This window comes from Cinclus cinclus, chromosome 2 (assembly GCF_963662255.1).
Source record: "Cinclus cinclus chromosome 2, bCinCin1.1, whole genome shotgun sequence".
Lineage (NCBI taxonomy): Eukaryota > Metazoa > Chordata > Aves > Passeriformes > Cinclidae > Cinclus > Cinclus cinclus.
Window position 1 is genome coordinate 49,281,937 of NC_085047.1, and position 22,674 is coordinate 49,304,610.

Sequence of the window (22,674 nt, forward strand, 5' to 3'; positions counted from 1 at the left end):
AAAAAAACAAAAAAAGTTGTCTTTTTTAGGGCTGTAGCAAGAGGACTTTGGAAGTTTCTATGTGGCTACTTACTTAAAATGATGGAGGAGGAGCTAGAGCATGGAAAGCTGAGGGAGTTTTGTTTTCCTATTCTCTTAGCTGACTTTTAAAATTTTTGTAAAAAGAAGTAGCAGTTCATTAATAATTAGCATCTTTAAAGTTTCTTAGGTGCTTCCTTGGAACCTACAGAATATACGAGTAATGTTCTAGATTTGGCAGCAAAAGTTCAAGAATCTTTTTCCCTTGCAAAACCGATGTTTATTGCTACCGAGATAGTCCATTTGTTTTGGTCTCTGATACAGTTCTCCATTTGAACTGGTGTTGGTGTTACCCCCAGCAGGCTGATTCATGCAGCTCCAGTCTCTGGGGAATGCAGCTGGCCAGTGTTTCCTTCTGTCTGTGCTGTGCATGCTATTTGTCATCCTCTTCTTCCAGCCTTTCCTGTGGTTGTGTATGACTGTACTTCTTTAGCTGTTTCCTGTGCCTAACACATTTGAAAATGGCTCACCAGGTCAGTCTGTTTTGGAGGGAAAATTCCTGTTCTGTTGAAAATTGAGGGTTTATAATATGCATTCCTTTAGCTGTGCCACTAAGTTGCATTCTATTTCCTTTGAGGATTAGGATCAGGAAGTTGTTTCCGGGTGTCACCACCTGGCTGCAAGTCCTCCCAGAAGTTCAAGTTGGATAGTTTGGTACAGGATGTTCCTCCGAGTTGGATGTGTGCCTTCCTACCTTGAAGCTACCCATTACTCATGCCTGTTGGCTTTCAGTGGCCTGGCCATACTGATTGGTGTTTTTGTAATTTACTGTGGGTTCTTTTACAGAAGGTTCATTTGAACTGCAGCTTGCATACCATTGTAAATGCTTTTTTTTCCATGTTGACGTAATACCTGCTTGAGAGTTTTGTGTTAATTATGACAGCTTCTTGCTCTTTGTAGTTTTTTAGTATTGAATTAATTTATTTGTGGTTAAAGTCTTGTGTGTTGGGGCCCTTTTTTCTAGGCAGGATGAATTCATTCTTGCATCCTTTACACTTGCTTTCAATCAAAAGGATTTTTTTGGCTACATTTCAGGAAATTGTTGCTGCTTTACAAAGAATGTGATGATGAAAATTGTCTTAAGCTCTTAAAGTAGCATTAAGTGTGTTTGTGCTTTCTGTGAAAGGGCTTGAGATATTTTTAAGTGTGTATTTTCTACATGGTACCCTTTAAAAGAGCCAGTGCATCCAGTTCAAACTCTACTTAACACATATATTTCGAAGAAGGACATGCAAGAATATGGGTCTTCATGAGATAAGCTTGCCTTCTATGTTTTTAAATTGATTTATTTTCTTTTTGATATTGTTATCATCCTCATTATTCTTGTTTCTAAAGTTCAGATTCCTCATTGCTTCTTTCTGCATTCGTGCTGTAACTTCTTGCTACGAATGCTCTCATTTAGTAACTCCTTTCATTAACGTCCTTTTTCATGGTATGCACTATTATGTTTTGGGTTGTTTTGCTGAGAAGACAGTAGTACCATATTCTCTTCCCCTGCCAAAAAAATATGCATATGTATAAATATAATAGATACTAGTGAATAAACCTATGGTTAAGGAAACTTTTTCTGATTTTTTTCCTTTTTTTTTTCTTTTCCTTTTAGTTCCCGGAATGGATGGTGGTGGGTTAGCTGATGCTAATCTAACGGATTCATACTTTAGCACCAGCTTCATTGGCGTTAATGGATTTGGAAGTCCTGCTGAAACAAAGTATCCCATGATGCAGGTAATGGCAGTGATTTGTATAATGTTTCATTACTTCCTGCTGGTGTTGCACCAAAGAGGGAAAACTGTTCTAGAGGCAGGACCACTGGAGCTTCTGGAATGTGTTATCTTGTATGATATGCAGAGTATATACTCGTTTTAATTTGGGAATGGAAGTGAAACAGTATCATTCCTTTAAAATTAATCTGTTTTTATTTGCATGGAGCTGTTGTGCTGAGCTTTGCTGCCTCTTAACTCTGCGTTAGGTTTCTTTTCTGAATGTGACTTCCTAGATTTCTTTTTAGGCTCATAGCTTATGATAGCCTTTTGCTAAATATATAAAAATCAAGATTTGAAACTTTTCAAAGATCATAAGTTGCTGAACGAAAATATGAACTGTCAGACCTGAAATTACTAAGCAAAAATTTCAGAATTTGTCAACTCAGACTGTGGTGGTGGTATGTTGAATTCATACTTAAATCTTCTGAAATAAGGTAAAGTGTTTTAAAAATTTCTGTTTCCTTGTATTTATAGTGTTCTGTAGAGGTTGGCATAGGAACTCCTGTGAGGTGGAATGTATTGTGTAGGTAGTATTCTGCAAAATTTGCAACAAAAGTCTTGTTGTATTTAAAACCTAAATGAATATCTACTGAATTAACACATGAATTACTGTAATAACTCCCTCAAAGTGTTATGCATTTTAAAAGCAGCAGTCTGTCCCTGAAAGATGGTGTGTCCTGTACTAAACAAAGCAGCTTCAGGTAAATGAGAGAGAGCACAAATCGAACAGTTCACACTGAGTCCTGACAACAACTCTCTTCTTTTATATCAAGGAAACTCTCCTTATGAGGTTACTTTGATCTCAGTTGTGGCTGTATTATGGATTGAAAAATAACTCAGCAAAAGGTGGGAATTAATTAGGTGTGTTCCTTTTTTTGTTTGTTTTTTTTACTGCATGCTTTCAAGAAGGCTGGATTTTCTTACTAGACAGAATTGTAGAAGTATGGAAATGTTTTCTTGAGCTGTGCATGATTTAAAAAGAAAAATTTTTAACCTCTGATCTCAAATTATACTATTGAAGCTGGCAGATCAAATTTTTGTATAACTGAGGTCCTGTAATTTTAACACAGTCATTATATTTTGTATCCTTAAACTGTATTCTGCAGAAACAGTGGCGTCTTTCTAAACACCAATTTTAATTATAACTGTTTCTTCTAGAAAGACATTAAAGCATGCATCTAACATGAAGACTCATAGGATTTTTAAGTACTTTACTAATGCCTGAAGTTAGAGTCAAGGCATTATTGTTTCTCTTTGAGAAGAAATCAGTGCCTCTTTCCCATTGGAGGATAAGGAAAACTTGTTCAGAAGAAGGGTTTTATTAGTGTTGAGTATGTGCTTAGAGGCATCAAACTCCAGTTTGAAAAACATTCCTGTATTGATTTCTTTCCTTTGATTTCTGTAATTTAAATGCTTGTTTGTGTAGGTAAAGCTGGTAATGCTGTCTGTTTTGATTTTGTGTCAGCTTCTAGGTTAAATCCATACTGACAAAGTTTAGCCACTTGGAATGAGGTTTTCTGTGTCATTCAGACCTTTGGAGAGCAAGGCAAGGGAGAAATTTTCATGGGTTTGACTTAAAATAATACTAGTCCTTTATGGTTTGGAATAGAGACTTTGAATCTGATTGATTATTCTTGTCAAGGATGTACCTCTTGCTTGCTTTCTCTGAAAATGTGTGCAGGTTTTGTCACTTTATTAAACCTTTGCAGAACTGGTTTATATGGATCCACTGGAGACTTCCTAGATGTTAAATAATTTCTCAAAGATGCAATTTGCACTGGCATGTTCTAGCTTGAGTACACTGTTGCAGCTCTGGCATAATCTAGGCCTTGCCTGAGCTCAGAGCAGGAGTGCTGATCAGATTCATTTTGCTCTTTCCTTTTCTTCCACTTCAGACTGAAGCAGCATGGAAGTGGATCTATATTTAATGAAAGAGAGCTGTATCTGTGTTAATTGGAGCAGAGGGATTGGTAAGGGAAAATAAACATGCTGGGGGCTTAGAGGAGCTGAACTGAGGATGAGTAAAGAAGAAACCAGGAAAGATTGAGCAAAAGGACTGAAGCAGAGAGGAGATCTTGGTGGGAGACTCACAGAATGGGGATTAGAATGGTACAAATGCAATACGCAGAAACTGAAAACAAGTTTTCATAATGTAAAGGTGGAACAAAGTAGGGTGGAGAGAACAAAGTCATGTTCCTGTTTCTCTCCAGGTTCTCAAATCCATCTAAATATACTAAAAAATTAGTGTTCTGCCATCAATGAAACATCAGATGTCTTCTGTAGAGTATTTCATTAACTCTGTTTTACTTCTGCAAATGGAAGCATTGGTTCCATCTGAGTTACTTTGTTATCTCTGGTGAATATGCGTAGTTCACAAATAGATGTCAGTGATGCAATATGAGGCAAGCTCTTTAGCTTGTTTTTTAAAACTGGGAGGTTGCACAAACATGCAAATAAACATACTGATAGAAAATCTGTAGTAAGATGCAGCAAAATGTTAGGAAATGGTAAGTTTAGGTTGCCAGTGCAGCCTTGAGGTTATATTTAGAGTTGTATTTCTCATAATGTAGTGTAATTTTTTTCAGTGGGAAAATTATTGCTGGGACTTAACCAGAACCCAAGATGTGAGGCATATCCATGTATATTGAGCACCTCTTTGATATTTGATTAAATGTTCATTATATGGTTCTGTGCTGTATTCCTACATGTTGTTTGCATCATTGTGAAGACTCTTACGTTGGCAGTACACTTCTGGGTGCCGTTACAATTATTCCATCAAACTTTGTGCAGTGCTTTCTGTAGGAAACAAGAAAGTAGCCTACATTTTAGAGATGCATGGGATAGAAAAGGATGGCAACTAAACAATGGTGTAGCATTGCTGGCAAACAAGAGACCGGAGTTTTTGAAACTAATCTTTACAGTTGGAAGGTGAAGCGTGGAATTAATGACCACCAGTAAAATACTTGGTTCGAGTTGCTTAACTGGCCTCACTCTAGCAAAGATAGCAAAATAGTTGGTCTCATCAGGGTATTGCTCATTTCTGTTACCATTAAATAATCCCTCTGCTGTCCATGTTTTATTCACTACCTACCTCTCAGCAGTATCATCAGGTATTCAATTGATGAGTCTTGACTATTCCTATCTAATCTCCAGAATGTGTTTGTCATGTGCAGTGCATAAAAGAGGTTTGTTGAAAAGAGTATGTGGTTGTATATGTTTGGGTTATCATAATGTGTATATAATGGAACCAGACTGCATCAAGCAAAGCTATGTCAAAGTTTGCAATTACCACATTTTTGTGTGCAGTGCCTGATCTCTAAGTAAGCAGCAAAAAGGAGGAAAGTGGATTATATCACGATGAATTGGGAGTGGATGTGCTGCTTGGACCATAAATAATGTAGATTAATAGTGTAGAATGGCCATTTCTGACTTTCAGGTTTCATTTTTATCCATGAAAGACTATTTTACAAGATCTTGAACATATCTTTGGGCTCAGATTAGTAGTGAAGATGCAGTGAATGGCAATACTCACTTTGCAGTGGGGAAAACAGAGTGAAAGCACAGTTAGAAGAGGCAGGGTATTTGAAGTGGCCATGGCTGTAATTCTTCCTTTTTCTTCCTTTCTAAAAAAATATCTCTTGGCTTCATCCTTCCACTCCTTCTACTTAAAAGGCCTTTGCTGTTGGCCAACCTTCCATTGTCCCCCCCGCCATCATCATCTTACATTATTGCTTAGTTTTCTGTTGACTAATAGTCTTCTGTCCTCATTGGTTTGTGTTTTTCCATAGGACTGGTTTCACATGTCTCTTCTTCCCTGAATTTGCATATGCTTTCACTATATACTATATTAATATAGTATATGCTATATTAACAGTTTTGCTTTCCATCTTATGAAAGCACTCTTTTTCCTGTTTTCCCCTTCTCTTAAGTAATACTGACTGCAGAGCAGGCCAGTGCAGCACATGGCCCACAGGCTGCATGCTGTCCTTGAAGCTTTTTTTTTTATTTTTTTTTTTTTTTTGCTTTTTGACATAGCAGCAGCTGCCAAGAGACAGTCAGAGGTGTGGTTTGAAAAGCAGCTCACTGCTTTTGGCTTTCCCAGCAGTGAAGAGACAGGAGCTGGCTGGCTGGGATGCCTCTAATGCTTGGCTGTTTGCTCAGTTGTTCTGTGTGTGCCACTTGGTTGGCTAGTGTCACTGGTCCTCTGGCATTAGTGCTTCCTTTTGACTAACTTGTGGCTTGACCAAAGATGCAGGTGGTGTGTAAAGAAGCTTTAGTAATATTGTTGGGCTGTTCAAAGGGTATTATAGCAGGATGAAGCAGAGAAGTATCTTGATGTGAAAACTTTTAATGTTGTATTAGAATTGAGCAGCTTGGTTGTAAGAGCATAAAACAGTAGAACGTGCCTTAATCCATGTTGCTTCACAGAGATCTGGTTTTCTTTCTTTTGATAGGATGAGATTTATAACTACATGGATTCCATTGGACTGCAGGTTATGTAGAAGGGAAGGATCTTAATTTCTCAGTACATCACCCTAACTGAAATAATATGGGAGTAACTATCTTCAGGCATTAAAATTGGCAAGGCCAAGCAATGGAGAAGAATTAGTTTTGCTTGCTTTCACTATGCAAATGTTGGTGTACTAAGCATTCTTGAATAGCCTGAGAAGTAGCAACCATGCTCACTTCAAAGCCTTGCAGCTGAATAAACACAGACTTTTGTTGCCACTGCTGCATCTGCCAACAGTCGAGTAATAAAACTCTCCTTACAGCACAGAAGCTTGTAAATGTCTTCAGTTTTTAACTGTTGGGAACTGAGTGGGGCTACAGATGTGCTATTTTAAATAGAAAATTATGCAGTTGTTTTCATAATGCTTTCTGAAGAAGTCCAGTTGCTTTAGTTTCAGCACTTGAGTGGGTCATTCTGTAGATGGTGCCACATGAGCTGCCAAAGAAAGGTTTTGGATTGTTTAAAAAGAAAAGGTATCACCCTGTGTAGGGCATGGAATCTGGCAACTAAGCAATGTCACAGCCAAACAAATCTTTATCTTTTGCAGAACGACTATAGGTACTCCAGTCAACATTATTCTAAAAATTATAAAGAAATAATCTGCAGTACAGTTCAGGTAAAGCAGTAGTAAGGTGAAGAGACTAGCTTGTGACATACTGCAAAATATTTTGAGATTATATCCTTAGCACCATGGAATGGCCATGAGGAAAATCCCTGCTTTCTCAGGGTTAGGGCAGGGAATACAGAGAAAAAAAGGAATAAATATAATCTCTTGCGTCTTGTGGAGAAAAAAAGGAAAAACAGTCACTTCAAGATAAGTTTTACAAGCTATGTAAGACTGGATCTAATTGTCTGCATCAAAGTTTTATTTGTGCTTTATCTTGATGAGAACTTTGTAATATACACTTGAGGTAGATGAAAGTAAAGCAAGCTTGCCTTGAATGCAGCTATGATTTTTGGGGTTTGTGACTTAATATTGAAGGGTGGAGGCAAGGTGGTGTGTTCCTTTTAGAAGGTGGGAATGTTTGTTATAACTCTTCTCTTCTTAGTATTCTGCACAGAGGAAGTGGACTGCTACATTGCTAAAAGGTCAAGGGTGGTGATCCTTCCCTTCTGTCCAGCAGTGGTGAAGTCACACCTGGGGTGCTGGGCTTCTCTTCTACATGAGAGACAGGGATATACTGAAGAGAGTCCAGTGAAGGGTCACAAAGAAGATGCAGGTACCAGAGCATCCTTCCTGTGAGAAGAAGCTAAAACAGAAACAGATTTTAAATTCCTTTAAAGGGAGAAGGGCAGATGTATGCCAGCCATCGTAGTTGAATTTTGAGTACTGTTTAAAGAACCTCGGCAAATCATAGCAATAGGCAGGCAGAGAAAAGTTTGTGGAACTGAGTGTTTTACTTGGTTATCACAAAGTTGTCTTTCTATATTAACTTCCATATGATAAAAGCCCTGATACAGTAAAACAGTCTTGAAGCTCTCATGTGTGTGTGCCTTCCCTGTCAGGCTTAATATTTAATTTTCTTCCCTGTTCATGGTTGCTTTTGCCTTCCTGGAGCTTTCATCCCTTGGGCTTCAGGTGCTTACAATCTTCTTGAAATTGAGTTTGTATGAAAAACAGTTTGACATCATTAGAAGAGGTTGAGAAGTGTTATTTAAAGAAGTCAAAGCTGCCTTCTGGAAAACACACATAACAATCAGCACTTGTATGTTCTTTAAATTATTTTTTTTAATTACTTTCAAGACCTTTTAGGTAAAAATCAGATACAGGAGTAGCATTCATTAAGACTAAGTGCATTTAGGTGTGGTAGAAGTCTTAAAACAGGTTAACAAGCCTTTACTGATTACATGCAGGTCTTCTATGAATAAGGTAAAAGTAAGAAACTTGTGTATGTTTAATAAAAGTGAGAAAAATGAAAAATTTGTGGATGTTTCTAACTACTGAAGGTACAGGTTACAAGCAGTTTATATGGCAAGAGCTGCCCAAGCTTTAGTTTTTTTCAGAATCCTGGTGTGTGTAAGATATGTTTGTACCTTGAATGGGAACTTGACTTTGTAAAAGCACAGTTGATGCTCACAGACTTGGGTTGTGCTGTGCATTCAGAATCCAGAACAATATGCTCTGTTGCAGTCTGCCTACACTGTATCTTCTCAGTGATCATGTCAGCACTGGTTTTCATCATCTCAGGCTCTTCTTCATATTGAAACTTCTGTTGGTTGAATGTTTAACTCCTGTACCCGAGGATGGTGAATATTGGTGGAGTAAAAGTACTTTGTTCCATGTTTAACCTATATGCTTAACCAGCTTTGATACCAACATAGTTCTCAATATCATATTTATTCCTGTTTCAGCAAATCATTCTTTTGCATTGTAATTAATATTAAATCTGGTAATATAAGTGGATATTAATACTATTTTTAGCTACACCTGTACAAATCTTGTGCGATCTGAAAGGTTCCCTTTTGGAGATTTCTTCTTAAACCCCTTTGTTTTATGAGGATCAGTATGGATGTCTCAAATGCCAAAAAAACATGCCTAACAGGGATGCTTAAATATTTGTGACAAACTATTCAACTTCTTTCCATTGCTAAGGAAGGGAATATGGCGTATGGTTACTTGAGCTACTGTAATTCAGAAATTATATTGATGTGTTTTTATTCTTATTTTGATGATTGTGAGCAACAGGATGAGCATCCTTGAATGTGGGCAAAGTTTATCAATTTAGTGTAGGTCTCTAAGTGGTGCCTTGTTTTGTAAAAATAAGTTAACTTTGTTTCACTAGACCCAAGCCTTTTGTGTATAGAATTGTTTATCACTTAAGGTGTTAGTGATACTTTTATTGTATCAGGTCAGTATATTTAGGAGCAAGAGGCAGGTGACTTCAAAATAAGCAAAGACCCTATAGCAAACAGCTTGCTTGAAATCTTGCAAAAGCTGAAGGTTTACATGCTATTTACATGTTGTAAGCATTCCACAGAAAAGCTACTTTACACCATCTATTTTTTTAGATACAGATTTTAAAGGCAGCAGCTCCTGCTGAAGTTTGTGGTGCTCTGAAAACTGGAAGTGTTGAGAGACTTGAACTGCAATAGGTTTACCTACCATATTGGTTAGCACTCCTGCTTCTATTGGTTGTCCTCTGTTCTTACCAAAATTACTCCAGAATATTGGTCTTCATGGTCAACAATTAGATGAAATGGCATTAAGATATAACATAGTAAGCTTCCTGCCCTTTGCCACCAACATTGAGACTGGCTATGGAGAAAAATAACCATAAAGAGCAACTCCAGTGACAGTTTTGAGTCAGTCTGTGTCTAGACTATTAAATGAAATATGCCTGAAAACCTTCCTTGATGCTTAGGGCCAGCTGGCACAAAATGGCCTGTTTGTGCTGGTGTGTGCTCACCCACTAGAGCAGAGTCTGCATGCAAACTGTTGATTTGAAGGGTTCTCAAACCTTTTCACTGCTGAATAGTGCCTGGAAATTGGCTGGGAGACTGGGTTGATGTGGGCCAAAAGCATGCCAGGGAGTATTTTAACAAATTAGTGGTTGTCTCTCTGTGATGAACACTTCCTGACCTTGCCTTTGTTTTCTTCTCACACTTTGTTCCTGTTGGGAAACTGGTGAAAGAAAATAATAAGCAGGAGTAAGAAGAGACACTTTAAAACTTCGCTATCAAAGAAGCAGTAGCTCTCAGAGCAGCACTGCTTCACTTTAGTCCAGTTTATTGCTAGGTGCTATCTACAGATGAGGAATGTAGGAGAAGCAAGTGGAGCTTAGGAGGAATGTTAAAAGGGTTTCAGATGTCCCGCTGACTTGGAAGAATCAGATGTTTTGCTGAAAGGTCTCAAAAGGTCTTTATTTTTAACAATAACCTATTAAATGCTTAATTTATGTATTTTTCATTGCAGAAATTTCATGTCATGGTGATAGTATATTAAAGGGAGGAGTTGTTTCAGGAGTGCAGTGTGACAGACTGTTTTAGGGAGATAAATAATTGTTTTATCCAATGTTTACAACATATAGGAAGAAAACTATATGCTTGGTATACCTTCCTCATTGAGAAGAAGTTAATGAAGATAGTGTTTAATTTTAATGTACAGTAGGTTTTGGTTTGCATTTCTGTTGTGCAAAATGCTTTATTTACTAAATATTTCTGTCAATTAAAAGTCTGTTTGCTTAGCATATTTACTAAATGGGGAATGAGCACAGGTTCCATAGCATGTCGTTAAAACTTTCTAAAGGTTATCCCCATTACCTTGACTTAATCTGTTGAGACTTTTTTACATGTACACTTTCATCTTCTATTTTTACAGAGGATGACAAATAGCAGCAGCTCCCCTAGCCTTCTTAATGACAGTGCCAAGCAGTATGCAGGCCATGGTAAGTATGTTTAAAGCAATACATGTAAAAGTGTGTGTGAAAATTTGAGAGACTCACAAAACTGAGGCTTAAGGGAGTATTAGCTAGCTCCCTGATTGAGATATAGCAGAACTTATTTTAACAGTAGTCTAATGAACTCATAAATTTTTAGCCTTCTCTTTGCTGTGGTGGAAAAACTAAAAGCAAGTCATTATCAGTGTTGTCACGTGAAGTTAAATGTTAGTGTGGATGTCTACTGTAAAGCACTGATAGCTTAAGAATTTACGTTGCTTCACTGATAGCTTAAGCATTTGTTTCTTCACTTGTAGTATCCCTTTTTATTATGCTTCTTGGATGAGTTATTGTGTGGGATGAGTGTACGGGTGGGTTTTTTTTTAAATTTAGGGTGTGTGGATTTTGTGAAATGTCACATAACTGATCATTTATAATAGCTATTCAGTTTTGTCTTGCAAGCAGCACTTTGCCTCTTATAATTTTTTCCTTGCTGTAGGAAGATGTTTTATATGCATGGTTTTCAGCTGAAGAAAACGTCTTGATAGTGGAGGCCTAGTACTCACTGAATTATTGTAGAGAGTGTATTGAGCTTTGTAATACGCTCTTCAGAATCACTGCAGATTATTTCAGCTGTAGCTATTAAATTAAGCTCTTTAAAGGAGAGGGTACTGCTCCCTTATGGCAAGGACATACATTTAAAATAAATTTTCTTTGAAAATTGCTGTGTAAATTGTGCTGTAGAACTCTATTTGCATGTCTGACCCTGAAGCTAGTCTATTTACCAGGATTATAATTTAAGCATGGTAGTAACTACTATAAAATGAACTTGCTTGAAAGTCAAAATTTGCGGGTGTTTTCTTTTTTTTTTTTTTCTTCCTAGTTTATTTCCAGTCGGCTTTGAGATCAACTCTGCTTTTGTCCCACTGAACAATTAGCTATTCAAGGCAGTGCAGGTCTCCAGTTTTAAATGCAGTCAGAGTTTGACTGTGACAGGCCAAGTAGTAATGGTGATGCATGTCAAGGAGAGAAACCATTTTAAATTTTGTCGTGTCTCAGATCCTTCCCCCTCTGTCTCCTCTCCTCTTGGCTCTGCCAAGCAGTGCTTCACTTGTAGAATTACCCTTTTAGGGAATATTTTTTGTTGAACAAATATAAGATAAATTCTCTGCTAAGAATTTAATTTTGAAGAAAGTGTTTAATCAAAAAAACAATGTTTACAAGTAGCAGTCATCTGCTAAGTTGAGAGTTTTAGCAGTGTAGTGTTCAGAGTTTTAAGTTACGTCTGTGAATGTTACACAGTTTTTGATAGCTCAGCTCTGGAAAAGATGAATAGAAACAAAGAAAAAGCAATAAAAAGTTATTAATGGAATGTGGACTTGTGCTATCCTTGGTTCTGATTTAAACTTGATGTGCAGAACAGTGACAGGACAAGCAAAATCCACATCATTATTTGTAAGACCTGTTACATAGAAGATTGCTAATTTCAGGAAACCAGCTATGATAAAATCATAGTACCTTTTATACCGGAAAAAATTTTAAGGTAGAGTCCAGCTCTTATCCAAGTAGGCTGCTGAAGCTTTCCCTCAGTACTGCATTTACACAGTGCCCCTAGGGGTGGTGACTCATTCTTCACTTGTCCTGGGCAACCTGTTCCAATGCTTGTCAAGCCTTTCAGAGGATCTTCTGGTGAATTGGAAATATTGTAATGAATCATCCACAGGGTTAAAAATGACGTGCAAATGTAAGGAGCACTTAAAACAGGTTTTCTCATCAGATGACGGCTGTGAAATGTTAGGTAGCCTTTAAATAGTGTCGACAGCAATTAAACCTACTGTATTCTGTTAATGAGCACCGTTTCAATTAAGCAGTTGCACAGAATAAGTGCTGGGGGCTTTAGCGGTGTGATTGCTAAGCCTAACCTTGTCAAAAGGATTTTTTCCATACAGAAATAAGTTAAATATAAAACTTTTTAGTTGTGTGTGTCTGTATATATATAACACATTGGTTTTACATTGGTTTTATAGATCCACTAACTTCACCAAATTCATCCTTGTTTAATGACTTTGCTGCCCTCAGCGTGTCTCAAAGGAGGAAGGTAGGCAACAGCTAAATCATAAGTAGCATATTTATGAGTTGACAGTGCAGAAGATCTGGAATAACTTGAAATGCTACATGAAACAAGGATAATTCTTCTGATGTTACTAGATTTATTTTAATGTGCTGCTGCTGGTATAAATAAGATCTTACTGCTTCATTTCTTCTACATCAGATCAGACTGCTGCTGCTATTAAGAACTACTCCAGAACCTTGTAAACTGAATACGAATACTTGCAGAATACAGAACTTAGTATGTAGTCCATTGAATTTGAAACCAAATTTTTTTTTTTTCTACTGAGGGGCATGTGACCTGCAAGTCTTTATGGCAGCAAGTCCAGAGGACGTTAAGACTCATTCTCCCATTTATTTTTATGCTATGTGATGATAATTATAAGTTTGAAATGCATTTAGGTTAAAAGACACTGTTATCATTGGGAAGTGAGGGTTTGGGTTTTTTCCCCACCCCTCTAATTTGTATTGAGAAATCTTTCTTTTGTTGAGGGTTAGACAGCATCTTCAAACACCTTTGACCTGCAGCTGTGCAAGTTGTGGTGTTTTTCAGTTATACACTCAGTGGCTGGAATAAGAGACAAAAGTTTGATTATGTGAGAGTTCCTTCTCGTTTGTGTGAACTGTCACTTACCAAACCAGACATTACTTTGTCCCAACCAATTTTTAAGTTTTACTTTCACTGATGACTTTCATGTTCTACTGCTTATTAGCCACATTATCCTGAACTTTCCTGTAGTAAATGATGAAAGCAAGCTACATCAGCATGTTCTGTATTATTCCTGCAGGTGAAGATTTAGCTTAAAGATAATTTCTATACTTGGTCCATCACACTATTTTTTAAATAGAAGTGCTGTTGTGGAACATTATTAATTTTCTAATATTATGATGTATCCAAACTACATGGAATATATCTGCGTTGCTCTTTTCCTTAATGCCAGTACAGTGCACTGAAAGTTGGATGTAAAGAACTATAAATGTGTTGCCTATCCACTTACCAAAGCTGGTAAAAATGAAAAATAATTTACATTCCTTCTTAACACAGGCTTTGAGTGCCAATATATGCACATATGTATGTATGTGCATGGGTGTAAACTGGTGCTTGTGTATGAACCACATGCACCAAAGAAAATAAGCTATCAAACAGAAGTATTGCAAGAATGACCACTGTCTCTAAAAACTACTTCCAAGTTAAGCAGGACAAAGTGAAAAACTAATTAATGTTTGCTTGTAAAGCACAAATACCTCAAAGCTCGAATAATAATCAGAGTGCTTTCTGACTTGGTCCATTTTTTCCTCAAGAAAAAGAAGCAAATTAAGTCACTGGATGCTAAAATAGTGTTAAGAGTAAGTTTTATCTGTGAACTTGATTAACTTGGATTTTTTTTATAGTTAGCATTTCAGCTATAACTGGCATTAATTGGAAGAGGTTTGTATTTTTCTTTGCATATTAATAATTTATTTTTTATTATGACTGCTATTTTGTGATGCATGCTTGTATTAAAGGTTGTTAAATACTAGTAATGGGGAAGTTTTCATAAAGTACTACTTGAGCTGTGTAAATCTAGGCATCCAGGCTCCCTCTATAGTCAGCACAGGGAGATGAGTTAGTTAAAGAAAGATTTAGCTCTGAGAAAAATACTTTGGAAATGACCAGATGATGGTGATTGCTTTAAGTGGACAAAAATCAATGGCTAAAAGGATGAGAAATTAATAAGTTGTGACTGACTTTTGCTGCCAGTCAATACATTGCAAGTAGTTATACAGTTTTTAAATATTTTAGCATTTTTATTACAATATCCAAATAGTTGGAAATGATTTCTTTAAAAGCACTAAATACTTGAGAGCCAGGTATTTAGGAACTTACTGATTCCTCTCTACCCCAGTAACTGGGGTTTGTTTAGAGCTTGAACAATGGGGTTTATTAGGCCAGTGCTTGGTGCCTTGCTATATAAAGGGAGCCTTGGTGACTAGTTCAAATATAGGTGTTTACAACATCTACTTTGAAAAAAAAAAATCTCCATTATCTTACTAAGAGCCCATGTCTAAGGTTTTGTTTGTTCTGAACTAGCTGGCAAAACCAGCATTTCCTTCGTTTATCACTGACTTGGAGGACAGATATAACACAGTCTTGGTAAGTGAGCAAAGAGCAGTTGCTTTCCTTTAAAAAAATCACAATTCTAATTAGTAATATTTTGAAGTGTTAAGTTACTTGGAACTGTTTAAAAGCTGCATGTTTGTGCTGTGTAAAAGTGAATAGTTTCTGTAAAAGCATGTCCTGTGTAGTTCTGTTAAGCAAGTTTATGGATTGTCTCTGGATATTGCTGATCATGTTGTGCTGGCAGCCCTTTAACAATGGGCAAGCCATATGGAGAAATATGAGACCAATAAAATAGTAAACATAAGTTGATTGTAACTCTGAATATCCTTGCTTTTTAATTAGACAGTGTTTTTGAAAGTAGTTAATATGACTGAGCTATTATTTAATTTGCTTTTGATTATTTGATGTTTAGAGCCATTCTACTTTTTGTTTACAAAGTAAACGTAGTCCATGAATTTTTATGAACATTCTCGAGGTAATTGTCTCTGTTTAGAAATTATTAAACTGCATTTCAATTTTAGATTTCAGGAAAGCTAAGATTACTGTTTAAGACATTTTTATAGGATACTTAAAATGAAATCACAGGAGCTAAGTATTTCTGTAGATGGAGCCTTGGTGGAGGTTCTGTCAACTGTAAAACCTTCTGGATTTACTGTCTGTTTGTTGTAACTCCACATGCAGTAAGACAAGCAACCTTAAAGTGAATTTCCTATAAGAGATTTTTAGGTAAGTATTAATCTACAATGCAAATAGGATTTGTGAAGCATGGAACAAAAGCTAGAGTTAGTAATAGACTAACACCTTTTCCCAGGAATTATGATGTCATGCTTATTTAATTTTTTTCTTCAAATACATGTTATGCTTGTTAAAAATAGGGTGGCATTCTGAACTTGAACTTTCTGGGTGTTGTTCGTAATTTGACTTTAGCCAATATCTGGAAAAGTACTCCTCTCTAAACCTGGAATGATCTGTCTGGAAAAGTTCTTGCTTTCATTTTGGTGCTTCTGGTAAATAGTTCATAAAAACTTGACAGAATCTACTGTCAAGGACATGACAGCTTAATGCACTAAGACAAAAGTATATTACGAAGTTCTGTTTAAATTTGTTCTGAGACTGTTGCTGCCAATCCAGGCTAAAAGGTTACTGTACTTGTCACTGGTCAGCCTTACAGGATAGTGAAAAGCATTTATTTTTACATTTTACTTTGTTTTTTCATACCTTCAATCCTCATGAAAACTGAACTCTTATGAAAAGTTTCTAACACTGACTTATTTCCATTTCATTTTCTAAATTGTTCAGTCACACCTAGAGGAGGTCCATTAAGGTGAGAATAACTTCAGTTCACAGGCTGCAAGGGGTGAACTAATTGCTGTACTGAACAACTTTAAACACAATTTTAATGTTGCTTTTTATATATTTGGAGTATATTCTTTTCTAGAATGCCTTCCATTAGTTTTAAGTGAGTAAAGGCAAGGACAAAAACTCTAGATTAGAAAGGAAAGTATAAGAGAGATTATCTGAATTGAAGTTCACCCTGAAGAGGGTGCAGCTGTTCAGTGCCATCTGTGGAGATTTCCAGCAAGTGAGACTGGACAGCAGACTTAATTAATTTACTCTGATCAGCAGAAATAAATGTGGATAGAGAATTATTTGAAGTGAAGACTACCTGTAAGCCTAGTCTGCATAAATGCAAACTTTTAATGAGTATGAGAAGAGTTTAACCTCTCAAGCTAAAAGAAAACAATAAAGATAACTTCAGGTCCTGTGGGTATTAAATTCTTAAGACTTAAAGAGGTGCTGTTTTATTTTTGAGTGTCCTGCCTCCCGTCTGGTTTTGTTACCTGTTGGGAAGCTGTATTTCTCTCCAGCTTCCTGTTTCCAGCTCTGTCCTGACACCTCTGATAGCTGATCATTATTGAGTCAGTGGTGCATTGAAAAGCCATATGTGCCATGTTTGGTCTTGCTGAATTTACGTTTAATGGAAATGTGTTGAGACAGTTTTCACCTTTCAGAGCCTCCTGCATACAATCTCAGAAGCACTAATGATGTTCTGATGAGTTGAGGGGCAATGATCAAGCATCATGTCACTGTGTTCTAAGAGACAGAATTATGGCTGTACAGACTCTATAATGTACCTGGGCTAAATTTATATTTCAAACCTAAATTTTTCCTTCTGAGATTTATACACCTGTCCTACAATAATAAAATGTTGTAGTTGATGCAAAAGAGTTGTTGCAGCAACATGAAACACTGTGCTTTATGAGAAACTAAGACATGTTTATAGGTAGTTTCATGGTCTAAAAGGTGTTAGTTATCATATAATGTAGTCTTGCTTATGTTTTTCCTTGGAATAGCTGATTATTGGAATTTTAGTCAGTTACTGGAATAATTATTGTTCCTTGGTTGTGTGCTCTTGCTATCTTGGTTATTACTATTTGGATAAATACGTATTTTTCCCTTCTGAGTGTGTCATGAGAGAATATATTACTCACTTTTATTTGTGTGTGGATTAGTGATCTTTATGATACATAAGTCAAATTATAAAAGCGTTTCCCTTTAAAAATATGTAGAACTTTCACATTTTGTTGCCTCATCCTTTTGTGTATTTGAAGTCAAATAACTTAAAATGTAACTGATATGCTTTTGTTTTTATTTACAAGCTTGCTTTGATTCCTTCTGTTCTAAGGTGTATGCAGTCTTCAAGAGTGATTTGCAGTAAAATAACTCAAGTTCCTTTAAACTTGGACACAAATTAGTTGGAGGCACTATACTAATATTTAAAGCAGCTAGAAAATACACCACTTTTGAGAAATCATATGCTTATTGAAAACCAGAGTAAAAGCTGCATCATTTAACCCTCTTACCTGTATATTTGGTAACTGCTCATGATTTTCCCACTTTTCTTGTATGTAATGCAAAAATTCCTGTCTTACTAAAAGAAACCTTTAACCACGAAGAAAGCCTGTGGTTTGCCCATAGTGTTCATTTAGTAATGGAGTTTTTTAAAGCGCATTTTGGGGTGGTGGTACTCTGACAAGTCTTCACTGCAGTTAGAACTATCTGCTTTAATGGTGGTAGAAAAAAGTCTGTTTTTCCACCAGTTTATATCAATTCAACAGGTGATATGAATTTCTTAGTAAAGGTTTGTCAGTATAACTAAATCCATGCCAGGGTTTTAAACTGTGGTGATTCATACCTCATCCCAATGTAGCTAGGTTGCAAAATTAATGAGAAAACATTTGACTTAATTATGTCAGTTTTCCTACTTCTGATCTCTCCAAGATTTTCATGCCTTCAGCATATATGCTAATGAATAAACTTTTTTCGTATGTTCACCTGAAAAGTTTCCCTTAGCGATGGTTTAAAATGCCTGATACAGTGCCTGATCTATTACATCTCTAAAATTTGTTTAAACTGAGAGGTAGGTTTTTTTTTTTCCTTTGGTGTTTTTTTTTTTTTTTTTTTTACAGTTATCAGATGTATTGCTCTGGAATAAGACACGTTTCCATGCCAAATGTCACACTTAAGTTTTCTTGGGGTAGAAGAATACATCTTGTTTCAATCTGTATGATACTATTGAAATTGTCCTCAGACAAACCCAGATTTTCATTAGCAATCTGGATGGAAGGGTGTCTAGTCTGTTAAATGCATGTAATCTCAAGGTACTGGAAACTTCAAAATCGTAAGCGTAAGTGTTAGCATAGTCTTTTTTGGGTTTTTTTTTTTGTTTTTTTTTATATGGGGAAAAAATGCTCCACCCAACAACAAATACCCGCCAGCCACATAGTTATTTTTAAGATGATGACCAAGTTCCTATTCTAATTTTTTTTGTGGATATCAAAAATCTAAAAATTTGTTCAGAAGCTGAGATGCAAAAAACCACAGGTGTGGTGTCCCTGTCTGCTAGTGGGAGGCTGTAATAAAAAAGAAAATAGTAGAGGGTATTTTGGTTAGCAGCTAACAAAATCCATGTGAAAGGGTTTTGCAGCTTTATTGTCTACAAAACTTAAACAGTTTTAACTTCATTTAGAAAGCTTTTCTTTTTCATGTTTCCATTTTACTGATCTGTTTGGATATTCCTGTTGACCATAACTCATGTTCAGATATGACACTTAACTGGGTTCAGTAATCCATAGTAACAGAGTTGTAGTCACAGGTAAGGTACTACTGAGCTGATTGTACCTGTGTAGGAGCTCAATAACATATTGTAGTTCATATCAATGGCTTGATGTTTCAAGTACTGTCTTATTCCAGCTAATCAGTTATGGTTGTTGGGTGGAAATAGCAATAATGCCACTAAGAATTTTAATTTTGGTTTTACTTTTAAAGGCATAATAAAACAGAAGTTGCTCATTTTTCAAGTAGACTAACAGCCTAGCTGAGAGTTTAACCTCTTTTTCTAATGGTCTATCATTAATTTTAAAAAGTGGAGTCTTTCAAAAATCAGCACTGAAATTTAAAATTGTATGTTTCATAATTTTGGTAGTACAGTAAATAGTACAAGGGAAGTGTGAGTTTGTATAGCTTTTGTTCTTTTCTGTCTGATAATGTAATATTTTATTGTGTGTACAGGTAGAGTCAACTAACTGTACAACAGATGAGCCCTAGTTAATGCTACTGTGATACCTTTTACCTATGATAATTTAAGGTAATGCTGCTTCATTTAGCCTGTGATGAAGAAGGCTAAAGATGACTTCTATTTGATTTGATCGTAGAAGCATGTAGATAGCATTACCATGGCTAAGACTCTTCACGATACTTTGTAACAAAATAGCCTGCTCACATGTTTGTATGCTAGACTTAATTGGGTAAGTTTTGTTATTAAAAAGCTCTTGTAAGTCTAAATTCAAAACCTGATAGAGGTAAATGCATTTTAAGGAACAGAAGTGTAATTTGGGACCTGCGTGATCCTGAAAAAAGTTGAGTTACAGATCTTAGTAGAAGAAAACTTTGCGATTGTGTAGTTTGATTTGTCAGCTTATCTAGACTTAAATACTACATGAAAATCTTTATAGTTTGAATGTTTGGAGATAATCTCTTGTTTGAGTTTATTCTTCTAGTATAGCCATGGAACATCTTACACTAAAGGTCAGTTTAATCCTGAATTAGAAAAAGGAAGTGATATTACCCACTGTCCTTAGAACAGGAGGAGCTAGGGGCAAAGACACTGTTACAGCAGATAGTAGGAAGAAAGAGTTGCTGAACACATTCCTAAAGATGATGTTGAATGAATGAGAGCCAAGTAATTAAACTGACTTGAGGAATAATTTCTAGCATGGGCTGGTGAAGTTAATCATCATTAGTAGTCTTATTATGTTAAGATGCTACTTAGGAAGGACTTGTTTTTGGAGTGGCTTTCTTTTGTTTCAAGTGTAGTGTTTTTCAGACTTTAGGGGTTTATCTTTCCTAATAATTGTGCCAACCAATAGGCTCCTGTCATTAATTGCTGGCAGCAGCTTGGTTCTGCAGGGCAAGGGTTATAATTATTAGCTATGTTTGGAAATGCTTACCCTTTTCACCCTAGGGGAACCTAAGCTGTTGCTAGCAATTAAAGATAGTTAGCTGTTCTGTGCCTCATGTAAACATTTGCAGCCAGTAATTACTACATCTGAACTTTTTTTTTTTACATCACAGACTGTAGGGAAGGCAAAAACCAATTGTTTTTGTAAACATCTGAGAGAAATTGTCCTCAAGCATAGAAGTTTAGTTTATTAGTCCAGATTGTCATGCCCTCTGTGTTTTTGGTAGATATATTTATATATATGTGTGTGTGTATATGTTCAGAAATGATCAGTGGTTGATGAGTTCTTGCTTGTTTTAAGATGAACTGTTTGTGAATTGTGTTGCTTTATTTCCTGCTCTGTGTAGAGGTCAGGGATATAGCAAAGTTGATACACTTATTCAAACTTTGCAATCTATTTGCTTTCTCTTCTGTTGAATCTCTCCTCTTGGCAGATACTGTTTTCTGATATCCTTTAAATTCAGATTGCATTTCTAAAGCAGATCCAAGTTTGCTCATTGAGAACAAGTGTTATTTAGAATGACTTCAGTGCACATAGACTAAAATTTATTTCCAAATTTTAATATTGTATATTCCATCTTCTAATGTCTGCCTAAATAATGAAATTTTGACATAGGAATTTCCTAATGTTTAATGATAAATAATGAAAGGGAAAAGTTTTTTTCTTTACTCATCCAGTGCTTAATTTCATTTTGTAATACAAGTAAGTAAAGAACTACTGGAACATGAATTCATATTGTCTCTGTATGGTCTTTTATAAAACCCAGAATACCTAGAGTGCAGTTTCATCCTGTTGTCTGGAATCTGAATCCTGTTGTAACCAAAATAGCCTCTTCCAGATTGGCTCATTTGCTCTTTTGTTTTGGTTTTCCTTTACAAAGTATTTGTAGACAACCAGTTATTATGGAAGATTAGAAGAACCCTTTGTGGATGGAAGTGTGTTTGGGCACTGACATGTAGTCCAGTAGTCTGAGGCAGACTGTACCCCTGCACTTGGTAAGGTACAGAGAGACACAGGAAAGCTTCCAGGGAAACTCTTAATCTTCATTGTGTTATTTCCAATAGTCAGCCTAAGAAAAATACATACTGTATTCAAACCCTGCCCTAAAGTCCAGCCTTGCTTGGATGCCCATCTTCTCAGCTCTAATGGCTTTGCAGGTAGTAGTCTTTCTGATTTACTGAGTTAAATTACACAATAGTTGAGTTTTTCTCCAAATAAACAACCAGTATTTAGATTTAGCATGATCAGGTGCCACCCATCACATACTTCTAATTGGTATGCTAAAATTCAGTCTTGTTCATTGTTACTAAGTCTGGTTAACACCTTTATAAAATTTATTATCTTTGGTAGTTCATGGTCAATGTTGGTATCCTTGGGGTTTTATTGTTGTTCTGTTTGTGGATTTTGCAGGTTTTTTTGGAGGGGTTGATTTGTTTGGGTTATTTGGGTAAATGAGGTACTGTTGACTCCACTGAGTTTTAATTCTTTCCAAACCCTTCAGCTTAAAAAGTTCCAGGGAAGTAGAGGAGAGAATCTATTTAGGTTTTGTTTTTGCAGCCATTTTATGGTAGTTTTGTCCTGGGTTTTACAAATTGTCTCTGCGTGAGTGGGACATCTTCTGCAGTTAGATTCTTACCTTGTTTATTGAGAAATAATTTATAAAGTGTGTATGAAGGTACATGTTGCTAAGATTTCTAAGGTACTAGGTGATATATAGTACACATATAAACATGAATCAAGGTAAGTTAAGCTTTGCTTACTTAGCGTGATCTGTATCCAGATGATAGTTGCACTGTCACATAAAAATGCCCAAACAAGACCCCACAGCAAAAAGAAAACCAGCCAAACTCTACAGTTTGATCCAGCTGTTGATATAATTGGCATAAAAGGCCGTGGTCTAAATATGCATAGATGCTAAAATATTTATTTTGATGATGTTTACCATCTACATAGGTACCCATAGGTTTGGAAGTAGAGAAATCTGGAAAATTTCTGTACTTTACCTGCTTGAAAGTATGTAACAAATTTTCTTTTTTACAGTGTGCCTTTTGCATTTAATATTAATTTCATTCTTTATAAATAGTTTTATTTGTAGAGATCTTTGCCAATGTAATAGAAATATCACTGTTAATGAGGTGCAAGTAATTCCGACATGTTAACTTCCTCAAATGTGTTCCATTTGCTCAGTTTTATGACGGTTCCCAATGCATTTGTC

At 36.1% G+C, this 22,674-nt stretch overlaps 1 protein-coding gene across 6 annotated transcripts in view; it reads left to right on the top strand.

The window, feature by feature from the left end:
* Positions 1-22,674, top strand: part of PAN3 (poly(A) specific ribonuclease subunit PAN3) — a 79,289-nt gene that overhangs the window by 11,470 nt on the left and 45,145 nt on the right. For 4 of the 6 annotated variants that reach the window (XR_009932962.1, XM_062487620.1, XM_062487622.1 and 1 more), the window contains exons 2-5: positions 1,682-1,803; positions 10,670-10,736; positions 12,755-12,825; positions 14,908-14,970. Coding sequence is in view for 5 of the 6 variants with exons in the window: in XM_062487620.1 (XP_062343604.1) it covers positions 1,682-1,803; positions 10,670-10,736; positions 12,755-12,825; positions 14,908-14,970 (323 nt within the window). In the remaining variant the exon portion in view is untranslated. Of the gene's footprint in view, positions 1-1,200; positions 1,804-10,669; positions 10,737-12,754; positions 12,826-14,907; positions 14,971-22,674 lie in introns of those variants that run through there. The other 2 variants (XM_062487624.1, XM_062487623.1) reach the window with 2 other exon arrangements.